General features: G+C 44.8%; 1 protein-coding gene across 3 annotated transcripts; it reads left to right on the forward strand.

Annotated features, from left to right (window-relative positions):
• The first annotated feature begins 797 nt into the window (after positions 1-797).
• Positions 798-26,814, forward strand: LOC144038057 (disks large homolog 5-like). Of its 3 annotated transcripts, none has more exons than XM_077550167.1 (34): positions 798-2,002; positions 6,097-6,165; positions 7,713-7,881; positions 8,445-8,588; positions 10,653-10,836; positions 11,080-11,336; positions 11,412-11,718; positions 12,059-12,289; positions 13,229-13,413; positions 13,510-13,635; positions 13,927-14,059; positions 14,136-14,260; positions 14,389-14,564; positions 15,296-15,399; positions 15,499-15,591; positions 15,970-16,782; positions 17,323-17,446; positions 17,601-17,745; positions 17,805-17,920; positions 18,835-18,918; positions 19,014-19,176; positions 19,402-19,473; positions 19,785-19,947; positions 20,032-20,165; positions 20,227-20,391; positions 20,462-20,645; positions 21,616-21,764; positions 21,961-22,131; positions 23,087-23,280; positions 23,349-23,492; positions 23,682-23,809; positions 24,531-24,640; positions 25,656-25,765; positions 25,878-26,814. In XM_077550167.1, exons 1-34 carry the CDS (start codon positions 1,678-1,680, stop codon positions 25,979-25,981), a joined length of 5,901 nt encoding a protein of 1,966 aa, XP_077406293.1. In that variant the 5' UTR covers positions 798-1,677; the 3' UTR covers positions 25,982-26,814. The 3 variants fall into 3 exon arrangements, with proteins under 3 accessions (XP_077406293.1, XP_077406294.1, XP_077406295.1); XM_077550168.1 differs by having other exon boundaries at positions 7,728-7,881; XM_077550169.1 differs by lacking the exon at positions 19,402-19,473 and having other exon boundaries at positions 800-2,002.
• The last annotated feature ends 211 nt before the right edge of the window (positions 26,815-27,025 follow it).

Here is a 27,025-nt window from a genome sequence, read left to right on the forward strand (position 1 = left end):
AAGATGTCTAGTGAAAGTTAATTATACTTAAACATTTTAAGTATGATATGAATCTAGTATGTAATGTCTGAGGTGATTGCAATCCCTCATTTTTATAATTGTCTACCGTTATTCGTTTATCTATTGCATTGTTATGCTGTGATGCTTTATGTTCTAGGTTCCATTTCCTGTTCTATGGTTATCATCATGATGCCTGCGGTTCATTGTGTCATAATTGCCACAAAATCAAGACCTGCCTGTCCAGTTTGTTGTTGTTGTTGTTTTAAATTTGCGCTGTCTTTGGAAGACACGAGCGGCCCCAAATTCGCTCTGAGACAACAGCAGTGTGACATCTAAGCTTTTCTTCCTTTCTTTTCTTTTTTTTTCTGTTTTACGGCCCCGCAACGCCCCCACTTGGGGAATTTACATTCCAAATTCTTGTCGGGAGCCACAAGGATTTTCTCTGCGGGAAAGTCTTACATAACCATTTGTATTGTTTAAACATAGTGTGTGTGCGTGTGTGTGTGTGTGTTGATATATAGGAACACAAAGTCCTGCGTTTTAAGTGGATTTCACTACATATAGATGATGTCACGAAGGATTAAATGCTCTTAAGTGTGTTGTTTCTTAAGGATTTGGACCTCATGCAATGTAATTGCGCTGCAATTTCAATCCCGAGCTATTATTAGGATATAAAGATGACATCGTTGCATGTTGTTGCGACCTTCGGCTTGTCCCATCACGGGTCGCCACGAGTCACTCACATTATTTGTTTGGCACACTTTGTCTAGCTTGAGGCTAATGCACAATGCAAAATGCCATAGACCAGCTAACGAAATTAGCATCGATGTTGCGGTAGTTATAAACCTGGAAACATCGCGTATTTGAACATAAGTGGTACAGCAACACGTGCAAGGGCTTATGGGTATATATTTTGTTTTGTTTTCATTTGTTCATTTTTCCTTTCAGACAATCAGAGACAATTTATAACAATCACTTTTCACATACAATTATCCCCGAAAAGAAAAAGGTCTGACGGGATGAAGCCGAAGTTTATTAATTCCCGTTCCCAGATATTATTTATCATCTGCAAAAACAACTGATATTGCTGTATGTCGCTTTGTTCATCTGTATATCTATCAATCTGTCGATCACGCTGTCTGTCTGTCTATCTATCTAACTATCGACATGTTTTGTTTCTATGCTACGTGTGCAGCGAGCCAGGTGCGTCCAGGCCCCGCCCACTTTTAAAGCCTCCCCAAGAGAGAGCGAGAGAGAGAGAGAGAAAAAAAAAAGAGTCCCGTGCTTGGAAACATGAGTGTTTCGTCTTCTTCTGCTCGGGCTCTCCACGCGAACTACGAATCGAGTTGGCACTACTTTGCCACCACTTTTCAACATGTCCCAACAACTGGCGTGCACTTGGGAAACGTCTCATAGCGCCGAGCGAGCGCGGCTTTGACGACGACCATTACCCCGGGGAGGGACGGAGAAAGAGAGAAAAAAGTGTTGTCATCTCGGCGCCGTCAACAAACATGGCTACTCGTCGTCTAGTAGGACCAACCGAACCGGGTCGCCTCTCCTTCTCCGTCTTCTTCGTCTTGTTTTTCTTGCTTAAAGCTTCGAAAGTCTCTGGCGGAAGGATTTGATTAGCCACAAGCGAACCGAGGGCGGCGGCGGCGGTGGTGGTGGTGGGGAGCCATGGATCCGCGGCACAGGGACTTTCTGGAGAAGTGTCACCACAACTTGGCCGAGTCCGTCACCGACGCCGACCAGCTCGTGGAGGTCCTGTCCCGGGGAGGCACGCTGAACCCGGCCGAGCGACACGAGCTGGCCCGCGGCGGCGGCGGCGGCGGCGGCGGGGCGGAGAAAGTGGAACTCCTCGTCAAGATCCTGCTCCGCAAAGACCGGGACCACTTCGCCGACTTCTGCTCGGCCCTGGAGGAGACCAACCCTCACCTGCGCTCGGTGCTACTCACCGGCACCGGTAGCGGGCCCGGGCCCGGGCCCGTGGACCACAGCACCGGTAAGACGAAAACATGCATTTTCCTCACTTTTATGAAGCCAAAGTTTTCTGTTATTGCTGAAAAAGTCAATCCTAAATACATAAACTCTTATTCCAATATATTGGGTACTGTTGAAAGCTGCTGGTTCCAGCAATCAATACTTATGCTCCAACATATTTGTTTGCCCTATCTCAACTGATTTGGGGCAAAAGGCAGAAAAACGCAGAAAAACGCCCGGGATTGGTCATCAGTCAATCAGAGGGATCAATTTTGACCTGACTCCAACTGCCGCCCCCCCAAGTTCTCTACCCCTTCCCAGAGTCTGCATGTTTTAATGGACCTAAAAGCCAATCTAACCATTAACCAAATCGATGTGGCCTGCAAGTGCTTTGTAAGGACAAAGGGTCAACATGGACACACACACAAGAACGTTTTGTTTCGCTTCGTTAACTGTACAGAGCGCTTTTTTAAAATGCTGGAAAATTTCCAATAATTCTGTATGGGAAGTGGAGGTGGTGATATTTGGAAAATTGCAATCTTTCAGTGGGAATGAATGAGAAGTTAATTAAGCAAAACACACACAAAAGCCAGTTTCAATGTATCCTCACAAGTTTCTTAGCGTTTGTCCGCATGATGGCGCGCTTTCGGAGCTTGAAAGCGATCACTTTTGAAAGCGGGCTCCAGAGTGGACAGATTTCAAAACGCGCCCCGTACGCGTCCGTCTGGACACCTTATGCAGGATACTCCTCCAGCGATGACGTAATGGTCGCAGCTCGATAGCGGCGCATTGTCGCAGATTGATGACGTATGCGCCAATTCTCGCGTGAACCGTCAGTCTGTCAACAACAATGGCGGATAGCCGTGTCGTCGTGGTTTTGCTTGGCCTCCTTAGCCTGCTTATGCTTTTGCAGGAAAATATTTCGCTTCTTTATTCCCGCGTTCAACAAGCGGTGTTGTACTTGAATCATTGTCCCTTCTTGTTTGTCTTCTTCGCTGATTCTTCTTCTACGCTTTCTGTTAACTCCCTGTGGCTGCGCTACAGCGCCACCCCAGACTTGGCATAGACATTACAGCCGCTAAACGTCCTCGGCGTCTTCTTTTGGACACACGCAAGTCTTGAAATGCTTCTGCGTGTACGAGATTTGTTTGAGGAACCGAGCCGGCTTTGCTTCCGTCTGGACGGGGCCATAAGCTCACCTTGCCCACAGGTGAAGGCAACAGTATCTTAATGGCTGCGTTTTTTTCCCCCACTTCACTTGAGTGACGGCCTACCTGAAGCTGGCTAAAAGGCAACCTTCAATTTTGTGAATGCTTGCTTTATTAAACAATTTTGTAGTTGCATACGTTCAACTAGGATGACATTTTATGAAATGTTTTATTACTTTTTATAATTAATTGTATTCCTGATAACACAAAATAACTTTTATGTTCTGTATTTTTTGTGCCAAAGTGATTTAAATATTATCCCTGAAAATGTGTCTCCATTTGCAGCCATATTTCCATCCCGTCTCGTTTGCGACGCTCTGCTCTCGTCAGTGAGCCGAATGGCGACGTGTCAATTATGCATTTATGCTCCCCGTATTATTTATAGGAGGACGGGCACTGGGGCTTTTTACCATTTATTTTCTCGCTGCATTTCACAATTAGGCGGCGCACGTGAAAATCCGGCACTGATGCGCTAAAGAGCTCTTTTGTGCGCCAGCGCGCGAGGGGTGCAGCAAAAGTGGGCAGAGTCGACGCCGAGTACAGGGCGGACAGGTTCCTCCGGTGTGTGCATGCAAAAGGAAGAGAACGGTTGCAAACAAGGTGTGTAGCCGCCCACTTTCTCTCCGCTTACGTCGTTAACTTCAAATCATTTCCCATGCAAGCGTGTGCCCTGTGGGCCTTCTTTAAATGGCATTCAAGACCTACTATAGTATATGATTTCCAGCGGCGTGGACGCAGGGCTGAGCGAGAGCGTCTGCGAGCGCCGTAATGCGACAGCCAGCAGCGGTACGCCGGCTGCGCGAGGAGATGCGAGCTTGCCACGCATGAGACAAAACTGAGCATTTGTTGGAAGCAAACGATGCCACTGGCCCACCACGGAATGCTTCCAGTCAGTTGAGGAGCGCGAGGGTGACAACATCACCTTGAAGAAGACAGAAAAGAAAAACCAATTGCGGTGGTGCAAGCGACCTAACTTAGCATAATGCTAATTGATCATGAGAAATGCCATAGACAGGCTAAGGAGCATCGTCTATGTTTTGGTGTTGTAACGCTTTAAGAAACGGATATTTGAACAAAAGATCAAACACTGGAGTGTCAAAGGTCAGAAGCTAGCCAGCACACATGACTCGTACTGTCATACGGGCGAGCCGGCTACACCGTGAACCTTGCCCGGCGCTGACGCTCTCTCAAACAGTCATGGGAAACTTTGGCGAGCACCAGAACAAAAGACGGCTTGATCCATGGGATGTCGCTGTTCCCGAGGCACTTCCATTTTTTTCTTCTTACCCTCTTTCACGCCTCCTCGCCTGACTTTGGGGGGTGAGGGGGGCACAATTCTGAATCAAACTAATCGTCTGTTTTACTAGCGGGAGTTTTGGAGCCCTAAATGGGAGAAATACTGGCTTCTATTCTTTCCTGATGATCGCAAATACAGTGGAACCTTTTAAGATGGGACAATTTGTAATGTTGTAATGCAAAAGCTACCATTCAGTTGAAAGCATGATGGCTAACAACTAGCATGAAAATGACCACAGCAGTATTTGTACTGCTTTGAAAACAGGTGCGATTTTTTTTTTTCTTTTTCTTTTATGCTTGAAACGTCTCCAATTGACTCAAAATGAGCCCACCTCCTAACTGGAGCACGTAAGAGGGAGCACATATCCGATCCGATTTTGGCCTGTAGCATGTTTTCTTGGTATGAACGTAATGCACTTGACTTTGGAGTCAGCCAGTCGTCTTTAAATGCTTGCAAATGCTGCTGCTTTCCTCTTAACTGGATCACGCAACAGTGAGTATGTAACTCATAACCCTTGTTTTGTTGTTAGGGTGTTTTGTTAGTTTTTATTCGTTTTTATTTATTTTTTTTACATAAAACATACGGATGGATGTCAGGTAGATATTCTCACCTGTCAAAAATATTTACTCCACATTGGCACCTCTACACTTCCGTACTTTATAAAGTTGCGTTATTAATCAGAATGTTTAAATGGTGAAAATGTGTTAGTAATTGACGCTGGTTAGTTACCAGCAAGGTGTTGCTTTTGTCCAAAAATGAAAATCCTCAACTCACTGCAACGTATTTATGTTGCTGTAAAATGGCGCCAACAAAGTCATACTTTTATTGCTTTGGTTTGAGCAAAAAGCAACAGTTTTGACCTTTTCCGCTAATAACTAAGGATGAGATACCCAAAAAATGTGCAAAAAGCCCAATTTGCAAATGCCAAAATGTGGAGGTTCACTGTACACGTATTAAAAAAAAAAAGATTTCTTGACACTTTTTCAAAAAAGGAAATTTCAAGAGGATTTGTTTCCATCATTTCAAATGCAAAACCGCTTTTAAACATCGGCTGGTGAGCTTCCGCTGTAATATCTTTCTATGTGCTTCTGGTGCATTCACCAGCACAATCCTGTGACCAATTGGACATCATTTTTTACCCACTTTGATTTGTATGCGTGTTTGACAATTGCCATCCGACAATAAGGACAGTGTTGAGCTTTTCCAGCTGACTGACTCTCCAACGACGTCTTCGTCCAGTGTCTTTTGTTTACGCCCGACTGTCACTTGTGAGTCGCACAGTGAGCTATAAAAGAAGGGGGCTTTCATTGGGCCGCTGTGTGATCTTGTCACCACAGATAAAAGGCTGCGGCTTCTTTGGGGCCCCGGCCGGTCGCTATTCAAGCTCCCGCCGGCCCCACCGATAATTAGCAACACTCGGCCGTCAGACCCGCCGGCCCGTCGTCCCCATTTGGGGAAAGTCCCACCTTATTATTCCTCTGGCTGGACTTTTCTTGTTGTTTTTTCTTTCTTCCTTCCTCGTCGAGGCTTCTGAACGCAAGCCGAGACGTTCCGTCCGATGCTGGCAACGATCAGCTGACTGACCGCCGGCTTGCTTTTGCTTCCTCGCAGGGTCCACGTACAGCGTCCTGTCCACCATGCCGTCAGATTCTGAGAGCAGCGGCTCGCTCAGCAGCGTTGGTGAGCTGGCAACTTTTCAATATTGTGATCGCGATTGTGCAGAACGCTAAACCTCCAGTCAGCAACAGATGAGTCCGTTACAGGGTGGAACATTTCCAAGAAGTTTCCAGATGGGGAATTTTTTTAAATATCACAAATTGTGATTGAGGGTCCATGCAAAATGGAGAACTTTCCTTGCCCACGTGCTTTGCTCGGGTTTTTTTCCACTGCATTCGAGCGATTTAATTGATACGTGGATAGTTTCTTGGAAGAGGAAGAGTTTGACAATAGCGCATTGATGACTGGCAACTGTAAATGCGTTGTGAAGCCAATTTATAAATAGAATATAAAAGTTTAAAGTACTTCAAAAAAAAAAGCGCAAATTAATTAGCAAATTGTTTGCTCAACAGAAAAATCGCAACTAAGAGTTTGCAATGCTGATTTGTACGAAAAAGGATTAGGGCCGGTGGGGAGAGAAAAAAAAAAGTTTATTCTCGGAATTCTGACTTAGTGCTTCTATTATTCTCATTTTAAAGTGAGAATTCTGCGATTAAAGTGAGAATCCTTCCCAACTTTTTTTTTCTCCCTTCGCTGGCCCGAATCGTCTTCCGTAGATTTGTGAAACAGCGAGTGCTTACTGTAAATTGTAAATCAATTAAAATTAAATAAATACATGAATAAAGTATCTGTCAACATTATCTACCGTATCTGCATCGATCCATTCACAACAAAAGCCTTAAAACACGAATAGGTAAAATTCTCAGAATTCTTTTTGCGCTATAGAAAATGTTGCTAGTCGGTGTGTTTGCCAATAATGATTAGCAAATCAACGAGCATTTACTGTGAATTGTAATTAATTTATACAATCATTTTATGTAAACATAATATAAAACTTTAAATAAATACAGTAGATGTATTTAGTGTATCAACAAAAAGATGCAAAAAAAACATTTGTTAGTTTGCAGAGGGTAATTTACTGTAACTTGTAAATGATTTGTAAATAGGATCTGTAAAGGTAATTTAAATTAAATGCATGTATGAATAAAGTAGCAACAGCATCTACTGCATTGTTCTATCTTCTACAAAAAAAATGCCATATAGGTTATTCAGCGAATGTTTTTCTACATAAATGAATCGCAAATAATGATGGCATGTTTCACTCTTCTCCAGTTGGGGCAGCGTAGCGGAAGGGTGGCAAAAGGAGGCGCAGTGCAGTTAAGTGGCGTAAACATGGCGCAGCCAACCCAACCATCATCGACTTGCTGGCATCCGCGGCTATATATTAGCCACCGGCCCTCGCCTGTTCACACTCAGCACATGCTGGCGATTACACAGATGTGAGAGGGATTTAGTGACGACGCGCGCGCGCACACACACACAGACCTGCTTCTTTTGGCCACCCCGGACTCAACTGTGCTGACTGAAATAGAAACTGAGCTTTGCTTAATGGCATGAGTGCAGAAAGAATGTTGCATTGTTGGCATGTTTCGGGGTTACCAACGACGAGAAGTAGGAAAAGGGGCGAGGGTCGTTGTTGTGGCAGCATATCACGTGGCTAACTGTGGCAGGTACGCCCACTCCAGCCTCCTCGCCGCCGCTGGCTCACGTGGACGGTCACCGGGCGCACGAGAAAATGGAGACGGTCCTGTTCCAGCTCCGCCACGTGACCCGGGAGCGCGACGAGCTACGCAAGCGGCTGGCGCTCTCCTCGCCCGGGAGCACTTTCGACGATTGCAGGTGCGTCGCCACCGTACAGCTTAACGCCGTCACGTCACCGCCGTTCTCATAGTAAACAAACGCTTAGCGGAGGGAAGCGGATTTAGCATTTAAAAGCTAAGTTGAACTGGAATCAACGTTGGAGAAATCAACGTCTTTCTGACGCCTCGCGGTTACTGTTGCAACTGTTGCAATTTACGTTCCGTAATGTCGCTGTGAGCCATCGAAACAAAATGACAACACTTGTGGGAGGAGGGTTGAGCAGATGTTCGTGATGCCACGCCCCTTCAAGGCACATGCCAACACACCATCACGCTGCTGTGCTATTGCTGTTTTTCGTGACTTTTGACACCGCAACACCGATGCTAGATTTGGCCGCCCGCTGATGGCACTTTGCATTACGTGTTAGCATTAAGCTAGCAGACTTTCCCAAGACCAATTTATGTGGTTTGTTTAAATACATATTTGCAATTCTCGCTCCGTTTTACGAAACGTTTTAGAGCTTGTTAAAATGTCAACGCGCTTCTTCCATTAGCGGCAATATTTGTGTCCTTTCAAAGTTGCCGTGTGTGTTTGCGTCACAGGCCCAACTTGAAAGCGGGCCACGACTACGAGCGGCTGAAGCTGCAGTGCATGAAGGCCATGGCCGAGTTGCAGTGCCTGCAGAACCAGCACAGCGGCACCCTCAAGAGGTGCGAGGAGGCCGTCAAGAAGGCAGACTTCTACCAGTGAGTTGCTGCCACCAACTTTACAACATGCAACACATTTATACTTCCATGTTTGTTTGCATGTGTTTGTTTTGTTTTTTTGCCTTGACTTCACATTTTTTTCCTCTGGAATATTTATTTACAATTTGAGTTCAAATCTATATTAACATTATAATGATATTTTGACCTCGTCATTGCAATTATTTTTTCTTATTTGAATTTATTCTCTTATTCTCTCTCTTTATCTTTATTTTGCTAATATTGCTACTTCATAAAATTGCAACTTTTTTCTTGTAATATTTTGAAGTGGCAGGATTGTCATAAATTTTCTCATTTCATTTTGATACTCATAAATTTATAACTTTTTTTCTCATCATATTCAGATTTGATTCCAACAAATCTACAATCAGATTATGACCTGATATTTTGAATTTATTGTAATAAAATTTTAATTCCTATTAAAATTTTCTTAATAAATATTTTTTATCATAAAGTTCATACCTTTTTTTTTTCCTGAAATGGTCTCACTTAAAATTACAATCTTACCTTTTACAATATCACAAATAGATTTTTTAGAAAATGATATTTTAATTTCTCTTAATATTTAAATTGCATTTTTTTTCCTCTTAATATTTTTTCACTCATATTGTGACTCTTTTAACAACAATGTGTTTTAGCCATTTGTTTGGCTCCATAAAATCCTTTTTAAAAACAGTTGCATTGTCATTTTAGGTTAACTTGACTGCGGTTACTTTGGGGGGGTTTTGCATTTTTTAAAAGGCGGCACTTTTGAGCGGCTGCCTGCGTATTTTTTATTTTTTTTCGCAGGACGCTTTTTTTTTTTTTCGCAGCAGATTGCACGGAACAGATTTTATTTGTGTGACAGTAATAGGGATGAACTCCTCATCGCCGCCCGCAAGCTGCCGAGTGAGTTAAGCCTTAAAAAGCCGTTCCATCAATTTAATTTCATCTTTGTGATCGCCCGAGAGCGAGTCTGCAACCCAGCGACTGCTTTTTTTAATTTTCAAAGCCGACCTCGCAAAGTTTGGAAGTAACGCCCGCCCGCCCGCCCTGAAGCAGCCAAATGACGCTCTGTAATTAGTGTCCCGACCCACGTGCCACAAGCACAGCATTTGTTGTGTCGCCTGGACAGGTTAAGAAAAAAAGGGAAGCCGGTCCGTTTGTGTCCTCCTGAGCAACATCTGGCCGCGATGCAAACACACAGATGTCAACAGAAGATTATTGTTAAGATTATTGCCGTGCTAAAGCCGCTCCTTCTGGGGACCGTTTGCAAAGCGCAGTCATCACAACTTTTATCTCGTATTTTGCAAAAAAAATATTTAGGTCTAAAATTAGCTACCTGTATTTTTTCAGATTTAGTTTTTCCATTCAAATTCGGACATTATTCCCATAAAGCAATTTCATATTTTGACCTTATTTCCAATTACTTTCCCCCCATAATACTTCAGACTTCATTCTCTTTTAATTGCTGTTTTACGTCTTCTCCCATTTCAACTTTATTTTCATAAAATGAGTACTTTTTTTTTTCCATTCGTGTTTGATTTATGATTTTTGTCATCGCAAAGTTAATTTTCTGCCGCACAATCCAAGTTCCACTTTGAAGTGTTGTTGCATAAGACGATCGTTTGACTGTCAGCACAATTTGAGTAATTAGCGCGGTAATGAGCTCGAAAGGAGAACATCTGGCCTTTCGACAGACTAAACCACACAGACTATTTTTAGACTGCACAAGTCCTGGGAAAACAATATTCTCTTCACTGCTAACCTTTTTGCTCTTGGAGCTGGTTTGGTGGCGTCTGTGTGCCAAGGGGCGTTATGAAATGAGCAAAGCGCTTTAAGCCATGTCGATTGGTTAGTGTTCACACATTTGTTTACTTCACAAATGGACTTTATTAGGTTGGCGCAAAATTCAAGCCACTGTAACTTTAATCACAATTTGACCATTGAATTCACTTTTTTTTTTTTTTTAAGTACCACTAGAGGGAGCCGACGTAGCACATTTTGAGAATCACTGTTGTACAGAATTCATTTTTGAGATAGAATGTTGTGGACAAATGTTTTCAGCACGCTGCACAGCCGCCTGGCGGGCGAGCACAGCCAGCTGAAGGACGAACTGGAGGCGGCGAGGCTGGACAACGTGCAGCTGCTGCGCGAGCACAACCACGGCAAGCAGACCTGCGAGGAACTGCGCAGGCTGCGCGATGACGACCAGCGAGAAGTTGCCGATATGCGCGTGCTGCACCAACAGGTACATGGCCAGCAGGGGGCGCAATAATTAGTCACGTCATATCGGTGGCAAATCTTTTTTTTTTTTTTTACTTTATTCACAGATTTCGATTGAGAACGCTTTCGTTATTCCCATCGAGCAATTGAGTAGTATTTTTCTCCATTTGTTTAAAAAAAAAGAAAGACTTTTTGTCCACTTGATATTCAAGCGTTCAACTTCTGGTATTGTTTTGCGCGCATCATTTGAGTTTGTGTTCATTTGTAGGTGATTCGGGAAGGCTCCTCAGACGCCCTGAATAAGTTGTACGACTCGGCCGTGGACAAACTGGAGAGCGTGAGGAGCGACTACGAGGGTCTGCGCAAGCTGTACAACGACAAAATGGCCAACCACAACACCGACCTCAGTCGCCTGGACCACGCCGAGGAGGACAAGCGACGCCTCCAGAAGCAGCTGGACGTGCTGATGAAGCAAAGGGACGCCGCCATCCACTACCAGCAGCAGTACTCGTCGTCTATACGGAGGTACGGGAGTGGGGAAAAAATCAACTCCGCTTCGAATGTGACTTCCTCCCACCTGTGCAATGCCGTCTGTCCCAGGTTGGACCAGCAGGAGCTGTCCAAGGCGGCCGCCCAGAATGTGGAGCTTCAGCGCGAGATGGAGCGGCTGCAGTCGGAGGCCACGCGCTTCAAAACCCAGCAGCTCAAAGCGGCCAAGGAGTGCGACAAGTACAAAGAGGAGCGCGACTCGGTCATCAGCGAGTACCGCCTGATCATGAGCGAACGCGACCAGGTCATCAAAGAGGTGGAGCGGCTCCAGACCGGGCTGGAGGCGGCCCAGGCCAAGCTGAAGAATACGTCCTCGGAGCGGCGGGTGGCCAACGAGGAGCTGGAGGCCCTCCGACAGGTAACGCCCGTCGTTGATGTGGGCGTAGTATTATTTTCTTATTTTAAAATCTTGTAGGTAAATTTAAGTACATTTTCTTGTTCTGTTGGCAGATATTTTTTCTTATTTGGAGTAATAATTTTCCTATTTTACAATTTTTTTTCTTCAATTTTTTGCTGTCCTTTTTGCATTTATAGTGAGTGTTACTTTTTATTCAGGCTTCGTTCGATGTTGCAAAACGTTGCTAACACACTTGCCAGACACTTTCAACGCCTCGTTATACTCTCACAAACAGCTGGCGAATCCCGGTGGGGTCCAACAATCCATGGGCGGTTTCTCAGTTTGTGTCTTTTTTTTTCAGGAACTGTCGTCGTCGCTGGTGGACAGGGACCGGGCGGTCTGCGAGAAGAACGAGCTTCTGGAGAAGTACTGCCACGAGGTGAAGGACAAGGCGGAGGCGCAGAAGGAGCTGAGCCAGGCCTGCAAGGACATGGAGACGGTGCGCGAGGAGCGAGACGTGGCCCGCAAGGAGAGGACGGAGGCCATCATCCAGCGGGACCAGCTGCTGCGCGAGTATTACCAGGCCAGACAGGTACACACAGACGGCAGATTTATTTACAAATGGACGGATTGATTTTTTTTCTTCTGCCTGACGATAATCCTCTCATCACCTCTAATATAATAGTCGTGTTTTTTTTTTCTTCTTTTTTTTCTAGCTGCTGGCACGCGTCCACGCATTGTTTTTTTCCCCCCCATCAGAAAATGATCAGTGCATACGGCTTTTCCTTCTCTGGAGGCTGAATAATTAATCCCAACAATAAACTCTGCAGGAATCAGTTCAGCCACGGGCTTAATTAATGCTCTTCCTAACTCCCTGTTTATTTTCTCCATGTAGAGCAAGACCACAGAGAGATTTCTCCTTAATTAAATGACGCCTGACCCACTTTTCAACCGCAGCAAATAGTCCAAATTTATTACAAGAGAATTCATACAAATAAATGATTGTTGGATTGTTATCCTGAAGGGAAATGTTACTATTTTAGAAAATCTAGAAATTATCTAGAAAAGCTTGAAATAGAACATGTTTATTCATATATTATTATTATTATATATTATATATTTCTGTTGCTAAATACATAATAATAATAATAATAATAATAAAGTGGAGCACTGCTGTAGGATACGGGGCCGTCCCGTGAATAATAAAACTCTGCCTATAATTGACACCCATTATAAAAGCATTGATCATTTTCATTTCATTTATTTATTAAATCATACAATGTATTTTATTAAGCAGGGATAACCCAAGTGTTTTACAAGAAAAATCCGAGTTGGTCTAAAAAAAAAAAAAAAGAAAGAAAAAAAAGCTTAAATATTGAAAAAAAAATGTCCCCCTGACACCAACTTTTTTGTTTTTAAAAATCCTTGTCAGCCGTGTCAAAGGTAACTTTCAGTTTGGACCTTCCTTCCCGAGATGTTCTTTCTGTGCTCAATACAGCTAGCATCATTTCTCAAATGTTTCGCCCCCCAGAAACAAGACTCGGCCACTCTGGACATGGAGCGAGCCAACAAGGAGATCGACATGCTGAGGAAGCAATACGAGGCCGTCAGTCAGGAGCTGAAGGAATCCCTGCAGGAGGCCGAGGTGGCCAAGTGTCGCCGGGACTGGGCCTTCCAGGAGAGAGACAAGATCGTTGGCGAGAGGGAAAGTGTTCGGTGAGCTCATCGCTTGATCTTTTCCGCATGCCTGCGTGCCTTTTCCTACTTGGTGGCTGCACGCACTGGAAACAAGTTTGACATCCCCGTTTTCAGCACGTTGTGCGACAGCCTGAGACGAGAGCGGGACAGAGCCGTGAGCGACCTGGCCGACGCGCTGAGGAATCTCGACGACACGAGGAAGCAGAAGAACGATGCCGTGCGAGAGCTCAAAGAACTCAAGTGAGTCTGTTTTTTGGGTGTGTGTTTTTTCTTGTTCTTGCAATAGTTGCGACTATTCATGGAGATCTGCTCATGTTGTCAAGGGAGCAGCAGTTGAGTCTCAAAACGGTCCTTTTGTGCCACCTGCTGGTTTGAGATGTATTAATTGTTCCTCCATTAGATGGTGGCATTGCTTGTGCCAAATAGAAGCTCCTCAACTTACTTGGAATTGTTCCCAAGATGGTGCTGAGCTCAAAATTCCAACAGACTTCTATTAAATGTGAAAATCGCGCGCATGTCTCGGCGATGCAGGGAAAAAATGGAGGACCAATTGGAAAAGGAGGCTCGGTTCCGCCAGCTGATGGCTCACAGTTCACATGATTCCGCCATCGACATGGACTCGGTTGAATGGGAGACGGAAGTTGTAGAGTTTGAGAAGCGCAGGGTAAGTCGACCGTCCCTGGTTTTATCCGCAGCCTACGGACCAAGTAACGTCTCATTTTGTCTTTCTCTTGTTGCAGGACATGGATTTCAAAGCACTTGGCTTTGACATTGCAGAGGGGGTAAATGATCCTTATTTACCTGGAGATTGCGGCGTGTTTGTCAGTAAGGTGGACAAAGGAAGTCTAGCAGAAGGCCGATTAAGGTAAACGTCTGACAACAGCAACCCGCATACCTGCTGACAAAAATCAAGGATTTTTATTTTGTTACTTGCCACCTCTGCCAAGCGGCGTTCAAACATTTGACTTGTGTTGCACTTCCTTTTTCGTGCAGAGTGAACGACTGGCTGCTGAAGATCAACAACGTGGACCTGACCAGCAAGGACAGGAAGCAGGCCATCAAAGCGGTGCTGAGTGGCGAGGGCGTGATCAACTTGGTGGTCCGCCGGAGGAAGTCGTTAGGGGGACGGGTCGCCACTCCCGTCCAGATTAACCTCGCCGGACACAAAGGTCCAAAAACGATCGCTGCATTATTTGGCAATTTCAGGTTGAACCTAAAATGCACCACAGCGATGACATGGTTGCATCGTCTTCCCAAATTCTCTCAAAGGTCTTTGAGCCATGAGCGATGAAATCGATACGCTTTGGAAAATGGATGGATGAGCTGACTAAGCAATGTTGGATAGAAATCAATCTGTATGCAAGTCACTGAAGCTTGACATCAATCCATTTGAGCAAAACAGGCTTTCTCAAATATATCAAACCAAGCTATTTTCACTCATTATTTTCTAAAAAAAACTAAACAAAAACATCTATACTTTTAATCTTGAGGTGACATAATGCAGCACGAGTTTTGACACTTCTGAGACCGTTGAATGTTCAGGAGAGTTAATTGACTTGTTCTCAAGCTATTTTCAACATGTTAATTTGGCAAAAAATAAAGAAATAACGGCCGATTGGTGGACAGACCAATTTGTGAAAAATAGACATTTGAGAGAACATATTTACCTTTTTGTAAGTAAGCCACTGTTAACATGCACAGTTTGAAAATATGCACAACTAAAAAAAATTTTTTTTTTTTTTTAAATGTGTACATTCATAATGATTGAGTTACGATGCATTGCAGTATAGTTAACTAAATAAACATTTGTAGACAAACATTTCTAAAAGATTTTATGCAAATGAAAGTGAGTGTCAACACTTGCAACAAGCAATGAGGTGACTTGTCATTGTCGTTTCAGACTGCGGCATCTGTCTGGAAAGCGGCGTCTTTGTGGCTTCCCTGGCGCCCGGCAGTCCGGCAGTCCGAGACAATGCTCTCACAGTCGGGGACAGGCTGCTAGCTGTGAGTATACGGCGCCTCCAGCACCCCCTGCTGCACCATCTGATATTCACCTCGGGGGAAAAAAATCCCTTATCCTCCTCTCGCTTTTGCTTATTTCAGATCAACGGCATCCCGCTTGATAACAAGTCGCTGCCCGAGTGTGACGCTCTGCTGAAGACTTGCCGCGAGTCGCTAAGCATCTCCCTCGCTAAGGTGATGACTGCACACTTTTTTTTTTTTTGCTCAAGCCAAAGTGTAACTATTTCTTTGGCTCTCTCTGGTGGCGTATTTGTGTCAATGCACTGCTGAAGTGAGTTGAGTGGTTCAAACCAAAAAGTAGACCACAATAATATATTCAAATTATAAGAATAGTTTTTCCTGCCACATTTTCAACCAATTGTCTTTCTTTCATTTCAAATGGTTTTATGATTGTAAGAAGCCAAACTCAAAATCCTGATCAATATTTGTGCAGCTTGGCAAATTCACGAATGCGAAATGTGCGGGTCACTATAATATTCAGGACATTGTTCAAAGAGATGTAAAAACCTGTGTTGGGTATGTTTACGGGATTTATGTTCTGTTTGTGTACAGTTCCTGCCACAGAGCTGCTCTGGCCAGAGTTTATACGAAAGCCTGAGGGACTCTGAGAAAGTCTGCAAAATCTCCCGGAGCTCCAAGCACAGCTGCACGCCGGCCGACGACTGCGAGATGGGGTGCCGGGTTAGCGGCGGCGGCGACGACGAATTGCACAGCGACGCCGACCTTCATTGTCACCACATGCACTCCCGCAGCCCCTCGGAACCCCTGGCGGAGTTTGGCTACAGGAGGCAGGATTTCCACCGGCGGCCATTCACCTTCACGCCCGCGCTCGCCGACCGCGGCGCTCCTTCGGGGAAGGCCGGCGGCGGCACCTGGCCCAAAGTCATTGCGGGAACGTCCGTCCCGGAGTGCGTCCAGCTTTCCATTTATAAGAGATCCAAACAGCGCAAGTCCATTTTTGACATGAACACTTTCAGGAGGCCGGAAGTGCCTCCAAAACTGGACTACATGTCGCTTTCTCAGCTGCCCAAACACTCGCCGCAGAGCTCGGGGGCCGAATCCACTCAAGGTCCGCCCACCCCGCCGGCCAGGAGCGACTCGTTCAGGTTCAAGCACTCGCAGCAGAACAGCTCGGCGTCCGACTCCACCATCCCGGCCTCTCCCAGCCGAGGGAGCAGTCCCGTCACGGAAGGCGAGGGCGGCAAGCCGCTCTATTACTCGGCCGACGCTTCGCAACGGGAATCCAACACGCTGGCGGATGACAACGGGAGTCAACACCGGGAGCCGGAGAGAAGGAACCGGCCCAAATCGGCACCGGCGCTGCGGCGGAACGTGACACCCTTGCATATCCCGGTTCCAATTCCGGTACGTAACGAAGAAGTCGTGTCTGTTTCACGTACTGCGCATTTTATTATACAGGCTGAGCCAAGAGTGTAAGCAACACTGGTAACTTGGCTTGCCAGGTTTTCCAGTCAGTTTCTTTTCTTAAATATTCATTTTTGCCTGGTGTTGTAAGCCCAAATTGAGTCACACTCACAACTGAACAAACACAAAATAAAAACACTCGCAAGGAGCACGAAGCAGATACTGAATCAAAAGTTCATTTCACAAAACAGAACAAATTGAATTTGTAAGTTGAGGTTTCTACTTTTCGCTTTGTTTTCCAGGTCTTGTGAATAACGGCAAATAATTTCAGTCAAGAGCAAAGAAAGCAGATATGAAAGCAGTATTGAACACTTATTGAAGGAGGGAAGGCAGAAAAGTAGTTTTAAGCAAAGTAAAGCAGGATTGAAAAGACAAATCTGAACATGTAAAATGATAACCTGTTGATCTACTTTTGGGCCAGCCTTGTAAATATTCAAAACGTTTCAGTGAAATGTTCCATTTGATATTTTCCCTATCCAGGCTCACAGTTTCTCCAATGACGAGCACTCCCCCGAGCCCACGGGTTTGTTGCGCTCGTCCCCCATGCGAAATAATCGCTACAGCATTCACTTTACGCCGCCCAGCTACAACAACGCCGTGGCACGTAAGTCCGCAAAACGTCAGCCCGCCGTCTTGTTATAGTCCGAGATCGACCTTTTGGCCATGATGTCACTCGTCAAAAGAAAGCCTTCCTGGCTTCTCGCTTGAAGAAAGCTCTACAGTACATCAACAGGCATTTTTCATCATTCGTTTTTCAGACCCGGCGCCGCGAGCCATCGCTCCGTGTCCGGCCAAGACGTCCGTGATGAGGAACGACGGCTACCCCGCCTGGAGTCACGAGACGCCGACCGGCAACGGCCCGCCGCCGTCTACTTCCAGCGTCCACACACATTTACACGCAAGGTGACATGCATTTAATCCTTGAATGAAAGCGCTGAGTTCTGACCCAGTGCGCGCTTTAGCCTGCAGCATCACGGCCGCCACAGTGTGGACCTCAACCACCAGCTCGCCGGGGACGGCGCTGAGACCAACCGAACGCCTCACGGCACCAACTCGCTCCCCTCCAGCGCCAGACTGGGTACACAATAGCCCTGGTTTTGGTTTGCTTTGACATCGCAACTCTTGAAACGAGTGCTGTTAAAGTGTGAACTAATTCATTCATCACAAAAAATGATCGCACTGATCGTGTATTAACGCAGATTAATCCCACTATTAATTTTGAACGCAGATGATCCTTTAGCTTGACAGCGGATGCTTACGTTAAAGGTAGCGCAGTTTGTGTTTGAGCAATAAACAGAAGTACATGCATTTAATAAATGTTTACGTACGACATTCAGAATATTTGTTCATGTCAAACTATTGGGGTCATTTTTTTCCCCATTTTAAATTATGCAAATAATTAACTGATTAGAAAAAGAGGAGGACGAGAGCGTGTCGCGGATCAAATAATGTTGAAGACGTCCTCGTAACATTAAATGTCGATTGAATTAACACATAACAGGTGGTCTTTAATTTTGCCGGGCAAAATTTTTTGACAAAAAAGTCTTTTTAATTAAGCGATTAATCGTGATTAATCAAGATTCTAAAATGTGGTTAATCTGTTTAAAAAATGTATCGTTTGACAGCTCTACTTGAAATATTATTTTTCCACTTGTAGTGCATTGAATTGCACAAAATACCCCCCGAAGAAATTGTCTGTCGGCGTTTGTGTATTTGTGAATAATTTGTTATATGAAATATAAATTCATCAAAATATTAATTTTATTTGCTGAATGAAAATGATGATGCCTACACTATAATAAAATGGCATCACCCTTGAAACGTCACCGTAAACGTCAGCTTTCCACATGCCCCGTCATGTTAGGATGCTAAATATGATCAATTCCAGTCAAAAGAATGACAGATTCCGAATAGCATCAGTTATTTATTTGCTAGCCAAGTTAATTAGTATTTATTGAGGGAGAAGTTGAATTGTTCTTTTCTGCTTTTTAGTCTCCCTGAGCACGTTGCAGTTCCGTGCCGAGCGCATTAGGATCCCACCAACTCGTTACCCGTGCTCCACTGGATCCGACACGGGTACCGAGTGCATTTACACCAGCGCTATCAGAACACGTCGTCAACACGGACATCAAAAATTCACCAATAAAAAAATCCGGTTTCTGCACCTGCAGGTTCGCGCTCCTATTCAGAGTGCAGTTCGCCGACAACGCCGCCCAAGTCCCCCGTCGGCCTGGACGCGTCGTCCTTTGCCAGCAGCCAATCGGCGAGCTCCATCTCCACGCAGCTCAGGATATCCGTCAGCCGCACGCCGCTCGCTGACTGCCGGAAGGACGGGTAAGGCGGCGCCCTCGCTCGGGTCCTTTAGTCGCCATTGCTCAAACTGTGACGTGCCGCCCGCCATTTGTCTCCGCCTTCAACTTGATAAAGTGCCTCGTAAAGTAGTAAACAGATCCTCATGTGACGGCTCGTGCGTCTTTTCCGCTTTCCTCTCTGCTGCTCATTAAAAACTGCTGTCACTCCTTCCTTCCTTTTTCTCCCTCCTGGTCTGCCTGCTTTCAGATTTTTCTCTAATCCCTTTGTCAGACATCGGCTGGCTGCTAGGCACAAGTTCCTCTCTTTGAGATGCTTGAGGTTTGTTTCTCGTTGCTAATTGACCTTTTCGGGTTGTCTATAAAAAGGTGGCAGAAAAATGCATGTCCACTGAACAAAGAAGAGAAAAATGCCGTGTTCAAGACCGCTTGCAAGTCAGAAATCTGTTGATGTCTGCAAAATATGATTTGACTACGCTAACCATATTTTTGATTAAAGTTGACCATTATGGATGGGTAAAAAATACTGTGAAGCAGCAGTAAAACAGGCCAAAATGAGGGGGTCAACATGCTGGTTTCCATTAGGCCAAATGTTGAGTTGAGCGTCCGTCCCCTTTCCCGTTTCCCTGCAAGGCCGTATTTGGAGGAGCCGCGCAACGTGACGGTGCAAAAAGGAGCGGAGCCGTTGGGTATCTCCATCGTCAGCGGCGAGAACGGCGGCGTGTTTGTGTCCAAAGTGACTACGGGAAGCATCGCTCACCAAGCTCATTTGGAGTTCGGAGATCAGCTCCTAGAGGTAGGAAAAAAAAAAGAAAAGAAAAGAAGAAAAGACAATCTTGTTGAGTCGGTCGATGGCGTGACACATTTCCACCGTCTCCAGTTCAACGGGATCAACCTGCGAAACGCCAACGAGCAGCAGGCACGTTTGGTGATCGGGCAGCAGTGCGACACGGTCACCATTTTGGCTCAGTACAACCCTCACATGTTCCAGCTGGGCAATCACTCTCGATCCAGGTAACCGGCATTGGACAGCCGCCATTGAAAGCGCTTTTCTTGAATATTTCCTCTCCGTCAGCTCTCGTATGGAGTCCATCAGCAGCCAGCCGAGCCCGCGGGACAGCGGCGCTAGCACCCCGGACCGGCGCTTGCTGGGCGACGCCCTCAGCGAGCAGGACGAGGGCACCGTCACGCCCCCGTCCCAGCAGACCTCCCCCGCCGCCAGCCCTCACACCTCTTTGAGGTAGCGCGTGTCATCATTTGCGAGTTTGGATGCTGAAATCAAATCCCGACGCTGTCGTGCTCCTGCTCAGGCTGCCCGTCGCCGGCTTGCGTCGCACGGCGGAGCCGCGGCAGGTGAGGCTGAAGAGGATCCAGGCGGAGCTCGGAGTCCAGATCTGCGGGGGGAACTTGTACGGCGTCTTTGTGGAGAGTCTGGATGAGGACAGTCCTGCCAAAACTCCAAACGGCCTCCTGCCTGGAGACCTGATTCTGGAGGTAGCCAACATCTGTATGAGCGACAATATGCCGCCTTGACTTACGAGTAGCCCAACTTGCACGTTTTTACAGTTACACGTCGTAGGTTGGTCATGGTGGGTTTTTGTTGTTGTTGCAAATGCTAATTGTGACATCTCGAAATTCATAGAAAATATTGAGAAATGTGAGTTTGAAAAACAAGAGTATCTCATGTGGGAAGGCCAGCACGAACTATCCCACACCATTTTGGGGGTCCTCAGGTCACGTGACCTGGAAGCTATTAAGCTAAGCTAAGCTAAAATGGGACTTTTTTTCTAATAGTTTTGCATTTGGTGAACAACTCTTCAAAAAAAAAAAAGTTTCAAATTCCAGAGGAATATAACTTAATATAAAAATGTACATCTTGTGTATTTAACCGAACGGCACAACTTTGTCATATGAAAATCTGATGCTAATGAAAATTTTCAAATTACAAAATGCTGCTATAGACGGGCTAATAGAACTTGCATTGGTGTCTATTTGAATCAAATATCAAATCTTTGCGTATTAAGTATGGATTACGGTGCCCCCTGGTGGCCAAGAAATGCACAGCAAAAAGGAGCAGCACAATGTCCATCGAATTGAAGTGAAAACGTTTGCCAAAATGGTTTAGTTTTTCACTTTCAATTTTATTATTGCTGTGTTTTTATACAATACAATACTATGGAGTGCTATTTTTGCTGTTTAAAAAAAAAAACAAACATGTTCCAAAAAACACCAACACATTACAGGGCTTTAACAAATGAATGGCGTTTCAGTGGGCCAAATTGATTAGATCAACGTACTTCAATCCCATTTAGAAGCAAAAATGTGTGTGTGGGGGAGGCGGAGTCACGTAATTCATGCGCTTTGTATTGCACCTTCTTTTCCCTGCAAATGATGAGTCACTCCACATTGAGCCGCTTCTCTTGTGCTTGGCCAACTGACTCCTCTTGTTTTGTTTTGCCGCCAGTACAACGGCGTCAGCATGAAGAACAAAACCAAAGAGGAGGCTTACCTGGAATTGTTAAAACCTGCGGACAGCGTCACCTTCAAGGTACAAAACTGCGTGGACGAACTCGCCGCCGTCAGAGAGATGCCCGGAGACGGATTTTTCATCAGGTATACCAAATTTTAATTTGCCTGTATGCAAGATGATATTCTTTTTTTTTTCTTCTAAATAATCAACCCTGACACGAAAGCACAAACGGTTGCGGCAACATTTCTGCATCCCGTCACGGCTCTGATGCAGCCGCAGTCTTAGCTTTCATGGAGCTTCACAAAAGTGCTTGAATGCTTTTCAATCTTCTCGCGCCAGATCGCTATACGAGAGGGTGGCCGACGGCGAGCAGGAGCTGAGCTTCAAGAAGGACGACATCCTCTACGTGGACGACACGCTGCCCAGCGGCAACTTTGGCTACTGGATGGCGTGGCACCTTGACGAGAAGGCGCAGAAGTTGGAGAAAGGGCAAATCCCCAGCAAATTCATGTCAGTTCAACCCGCAGTCAAGAAGCACTTCTCTCTATGGCGGGCTTTAAAAAAAAAAACAATCATTATTCATTCATAAAATCATTCATCCATTATTTGAATATCTCTGTTTTCCCCATGCATGAATTTATAAGAAAATAGAATTTTAAAGTTTTTTTTTTTATTGTACTTCAAGACAATTCCGAATCTTTTTAATTTATATTTGCAATTATTGAATTAGATTTATCAAAACATTTTCATTTCATCCTTGCAGATGCAAATGGTCGCTGCGATGTGAAAAACACTCCGTCCATTTTTTTAAAACATTTTTATGAGTGGTTCAGAAAATGGATGGATGTTGGATGTTTTTGGAATGAAACTGGACGCAGACATCCCAAAAACATAAAAATCAAAAAAAAAAAAAAAGGAAAACATTTTTTAACCAGTTACTTGTAATGTCATTTGGAATTTAACTCTTTGACTGCCAGACATTTTCAGAAAAGGGATGCCGTGGGTGCCAGCCGATTTAAGCATTTTGACTGATCTTTCAAGGTCCACAGAAAATGATGTGTTTGGACTATGGAAACACACATACTACCAAATGAAAGATTGGACTCTCATCTTTCATCAGAAAAAAAAGTTTGTATCTACCTCATTCAGTTTTTCAGTAATCAACAATAGAAAATGGTTAGTTTCACCTGTTTTGAAAAAAAACGTCTTTTAACGTCTTTGGCACTCCTCCATAGGATTTTACTAAACGTTATTTAACGTTTTTGGCAGTCAAAGAGTTAATGTTTGTGCAGTTTTGATCATGTCCTTGATATTTAAGAAGACTTCATCAATATTGGATTGAAGCGAATTGTATTGAAGAAAATGTAATGGAACTGAGCTCTTGTGAATCAAAATCGAGTTGATTGAGGAAATGAGAACCGATACCCAGCCCTGCTTCTCTCAATCTACTCTCTTGCCTCCCAAGGATGGACCAGGAATTCTACAGGAGACACAGCGCGGCCGACATGAAAGACGACGGCAGCGGCAAAACTTTGTCCGCCGCCGCCCGGAGGTCTTTCTTTCGCCGGAGGCTGAAGCACAAGCGCAACGGGTCCAAGGACGGCAAGGATCTGATGCCGTCGGAAACCATGATGTCGGACTACCTGCCCATCACGGAAGGTGAGACGGCGGGCTCGTGCCCACTACGCTGCACACGGGCGCAACATTTTGTCTTGCGGTCTGCTCAGATGGCGCGAGTCTCGTGTACCAGCGGGTCCAGAAGGTGGAGTGCTCGGCCCCCAGACCCGTGCTGATCTTGGGGCCGCTGGCCGAGGCCAGCAAGGACATGCTGGTCAACGAGGCGCCCGCCAAGTTCAGTCGCTGTCCGCCGGGTAAGACGAACTTCACGCCAAAAACATCCTCGCCGGCCATCTTGGAATTGCGGGAGGTTTGATTGGATGTTGAAAGTGTTTTTTTCATAGAATAATGTTGCAGAGGTTGTCACGAACATAAAGAGTCATTTGACCTTTCATCGTTTGGTTTTAAGGTGCCCATCATGACGTCGCGTGTTTGTCTTGCAGAGGTGATGAAGGCGTCGCAGCAGGCCATCGAGCGAGGCGTGAAGGACTGCGTCTTCATCGACTACAAGCGACGCAGCGGCCATTTTGACGTCACCACTGTGGCGTCCATAAAGGAGATCGCGGAGAAGGTGCACACATTCACAAACTTCTTCTTTGGGAAAGTCTTCACAATGCTTCTGTTTGTACACATTTGATGTTGCAGCCGTTTTCTTCATGCATTCAATTCAATTTTCCGCCTCAAAATTCTAAAATGTCAATCCATAATATTTACAAGGCTTCACTTATTACATATTTTATTTTATTTTTTGCAAATTAAAATATTACAATAAAATTTAAAAAATAAAAATCACATGTAGGAACATATTTAAAGCACTATATTTTGACCGTTTTCTGCATTTTGTTTTACAGCCTTACTCCAAAATTCTACACTTGCCTACAGGATCCTCCCCCCCTTTTTTTTTTTTATTAATCAAAATTTTAAAAACCAAAATCACGTGACCAGCCTCAAAACTTTATTGATGCATCTCAGACAGCAATTACAGCCTCAGTTTGGACTTTGTGACTGTGCACAATTCTGAGCTTAACAAAACCTCGTTACTTGCGTTCATGTATTTCTTTTTTAGTCTTAATAAACTTGCATACATTTTTTTCACCTTGCCATTATAAGTGTGGAATTTTGATGAAAGAAATGCATTTCTTCCATTTTGAAACAAGGTTGTGACAAAGCAAAATGTGCACAAAGTGAAGCACATCCAATGTTGACTTAATTTGTTGTGCTTGTTTTTGTGTGTGTGTGTCCTGACATCCTGACGTCGCGTTCTCCCGCGCCGCGGCCGCCTTCTCTCGCAGGACTCTCACTGTTTGCTTGACATTGCCGCGCACGCCATCGAACGCCTGCACAGCGTTTACGTCTACCCAATCGTCATTTTCATTCGATACAAAAATGCCAAGCAGATCAAGTGAGTAAACTCATGCCTTATTTTGGTTATGTTTCCCCCCCCATGATCACATGGTGTCGCAAACACAATTACTATCGGATAAGAATTTTAATCACCTGCCACAGTTCCCGCAAGAAATGATGTAATCATTGTATTTATTTATTGATTTAGTTCACATTACCATAAACCACTGCATATATGCATTTTGGCATTGGATTTTTTTTTTTATGTTGTGTGTATTTTGGGTCAACACCCATGAAAATGGTAATTTGATTTAATCAAATATTGTTTAAAAGACATACTCTTACTAAACAGGGAATACAATTCATTAAAATATAGCACTTCATTTCTTCTTCTTTTTTTTTTTTTTAAGTCATCTATGATTAAAATGGAGTTGATATCACCAGGAGAAATATGTGCTGCTTCTGTTGTGCACGTTTTGACCTCCTAGGGGGCAGTGTGGTGCAGGCATACTAATGGCACGCGTAAATTCGATCAAAAGATGCAGCGCATGTTAACGGAGGATCGTTTAATGCTAACACTAAATTGCAAAGCTTTTCTGCTTGCATTCTCATTGACAATTTGGAGGAGTGGATGTTTAAAAAAAAAAAAAGAATTTGTTGCGAATGTCTGTTCATAGCCACATTGGGCTCTCATTTTTCATTTGCAATCACATTGGTGGGGCGGGTGGGATTAACTCTACACACCCCCCCCCCCACAGCCTCACGGTCCATCACACACGCTCCCCAACACACTTCCTCAAGCTCCAAAACACGCAGGAGGAGATTGATTCCCGCTAAGCCGGCTCGTCGGCTTGCAGATGAGTGCCAGCTGTCCCGGGGAAAGCCCGGTCAGGAATTGGTGGCGTTGGTTCACCGCGTGGGCGGGCAGCAAAACACTCGTCGCCCCCTCCAAACCCAAAACACACGCCAATAAACTGTGTTGTGGGATCTCGTTGTGTGTGTGTGTGCGCGCTTTGACGCGTGCGTGCGTGCGTGCGTGGATTGATGGCGTCCATCTCTTGTGTGTCCTCAAGAGAGCAGAAGGATCCGTTGTACCTGCGGGATAAACTCTCGCAGAAGCTCTCCAAGGAGCAATTTGAGGCGGCCCAGAAGATGGAGCAGGAGTTCAGCCGCTTCTTCACAGGTCAGCGCCAAAAAAAGTCAACAAACAAAAGATGTGAATTTGTGCAAACGTCCTGCCAAGTCTTCTCCTCCTGATTAATAACGCCGCACTTTTATGGCCTGCCTCCCTGCAGGTGTTGCCCAAGGCGGCAGCGTCTCGTACATTTGCACTCAGATCGTCACCATCGTGGAGCAGGAGCAGAATAAAGTTCTGTGGATCCCCGACGGAGCGGCGTAGAAGTGAGGAAGTAAAAAAAAAAATTTTTAAAAAATCCACACAATCATCTTAGGAGTGAATCGGTACATAAACTGATTGCGTTTCACCGTGGCGTCATATGCACACTATACGATAGTGATGTCTACGTTGTTTACACTAGTATTGAATACTACTTGAATGAATGCGTTTGTTTTTACCGTTTAAACACAACGTGGACCGGCGGGCAAGCCGGCTCCGTTCGCTAAATATTTATGTCTATTTTTATCAAATCATGGAAAGATGTAGCTTCAAGGTATTTAACATGGAGGATAAACATTTTTTTTTTTTCACCCTCTGTTGTTCATCATTTCAGGCCTCACATGATGATGTCATCGTGCCAAGCTTTTCTAATATTTATTACTACACTACGTAATACAAAGAGCTAAACAACCGCAGCTTTTGACTTTGTGTGTTCTACTTGAGTTGCCAATTGCATTTTGAGTGCTTTTCCTTTTTGTCTTCCTTTTAATTGGATTGTTTTAAAGCAGTGGTGTCAAAGTCCGTTCCCGGAGGGCCCGAGTCCTGCATGTTTTCCAGGTTTCCCACGTTCAACACAGCTGATTCCTATTTAAGCTCTTCAGCAAGATCTGCAGGAGCCTGGTCATTGAATCAGGTGTGTCGGAGTAGAGAAACCTCGACAACAGAGGACTCGGGCGCTCGAGGACCGGATCTTGACACACGTGTTTTTAAAGGGATGTTTTTTGCCTGTTGTTGTCTTGATTAGCAACTCGCACCTTCCAATATTTCATCTGTTGGAATGAAAATCACAAGGTTGTTTTTGTTTTTTTAAACGTGATTAAAAAGGGTACGAATTATGACATGCTCACAGGTTTGTGTTAATTCTTCGGGGGACATGCATCTCTAAAAATAAATAAAACCTTTTGGCCAACTCATTTTGAAGTTTTGGTTTCCCTCGTGGGGGCTATTGTGACTACGAAAACATATAGTCACATTGTATACCACAGTAATACGTAGTAAACGGCTGTGGAAAAAAACAAGACCCAAAAACTAGTCTTGTCATTTTAT

Source organism: Vanacampus margaritifer, chromosome 18, assembly GCF_051991255.1.
Source record: "Vanacampus margaritifer isolate UIUO_Vmar chromosome 18, RoL_Vmar_1.0, whole genome shotgun sequence".
Taxonomy (NCBI): Eukaryota; Metazoa; Chordata; class Actinopteri; order Syngnathiformes; family Syngnathidae; genus Vanacampus; species Vanacampus margaritifer.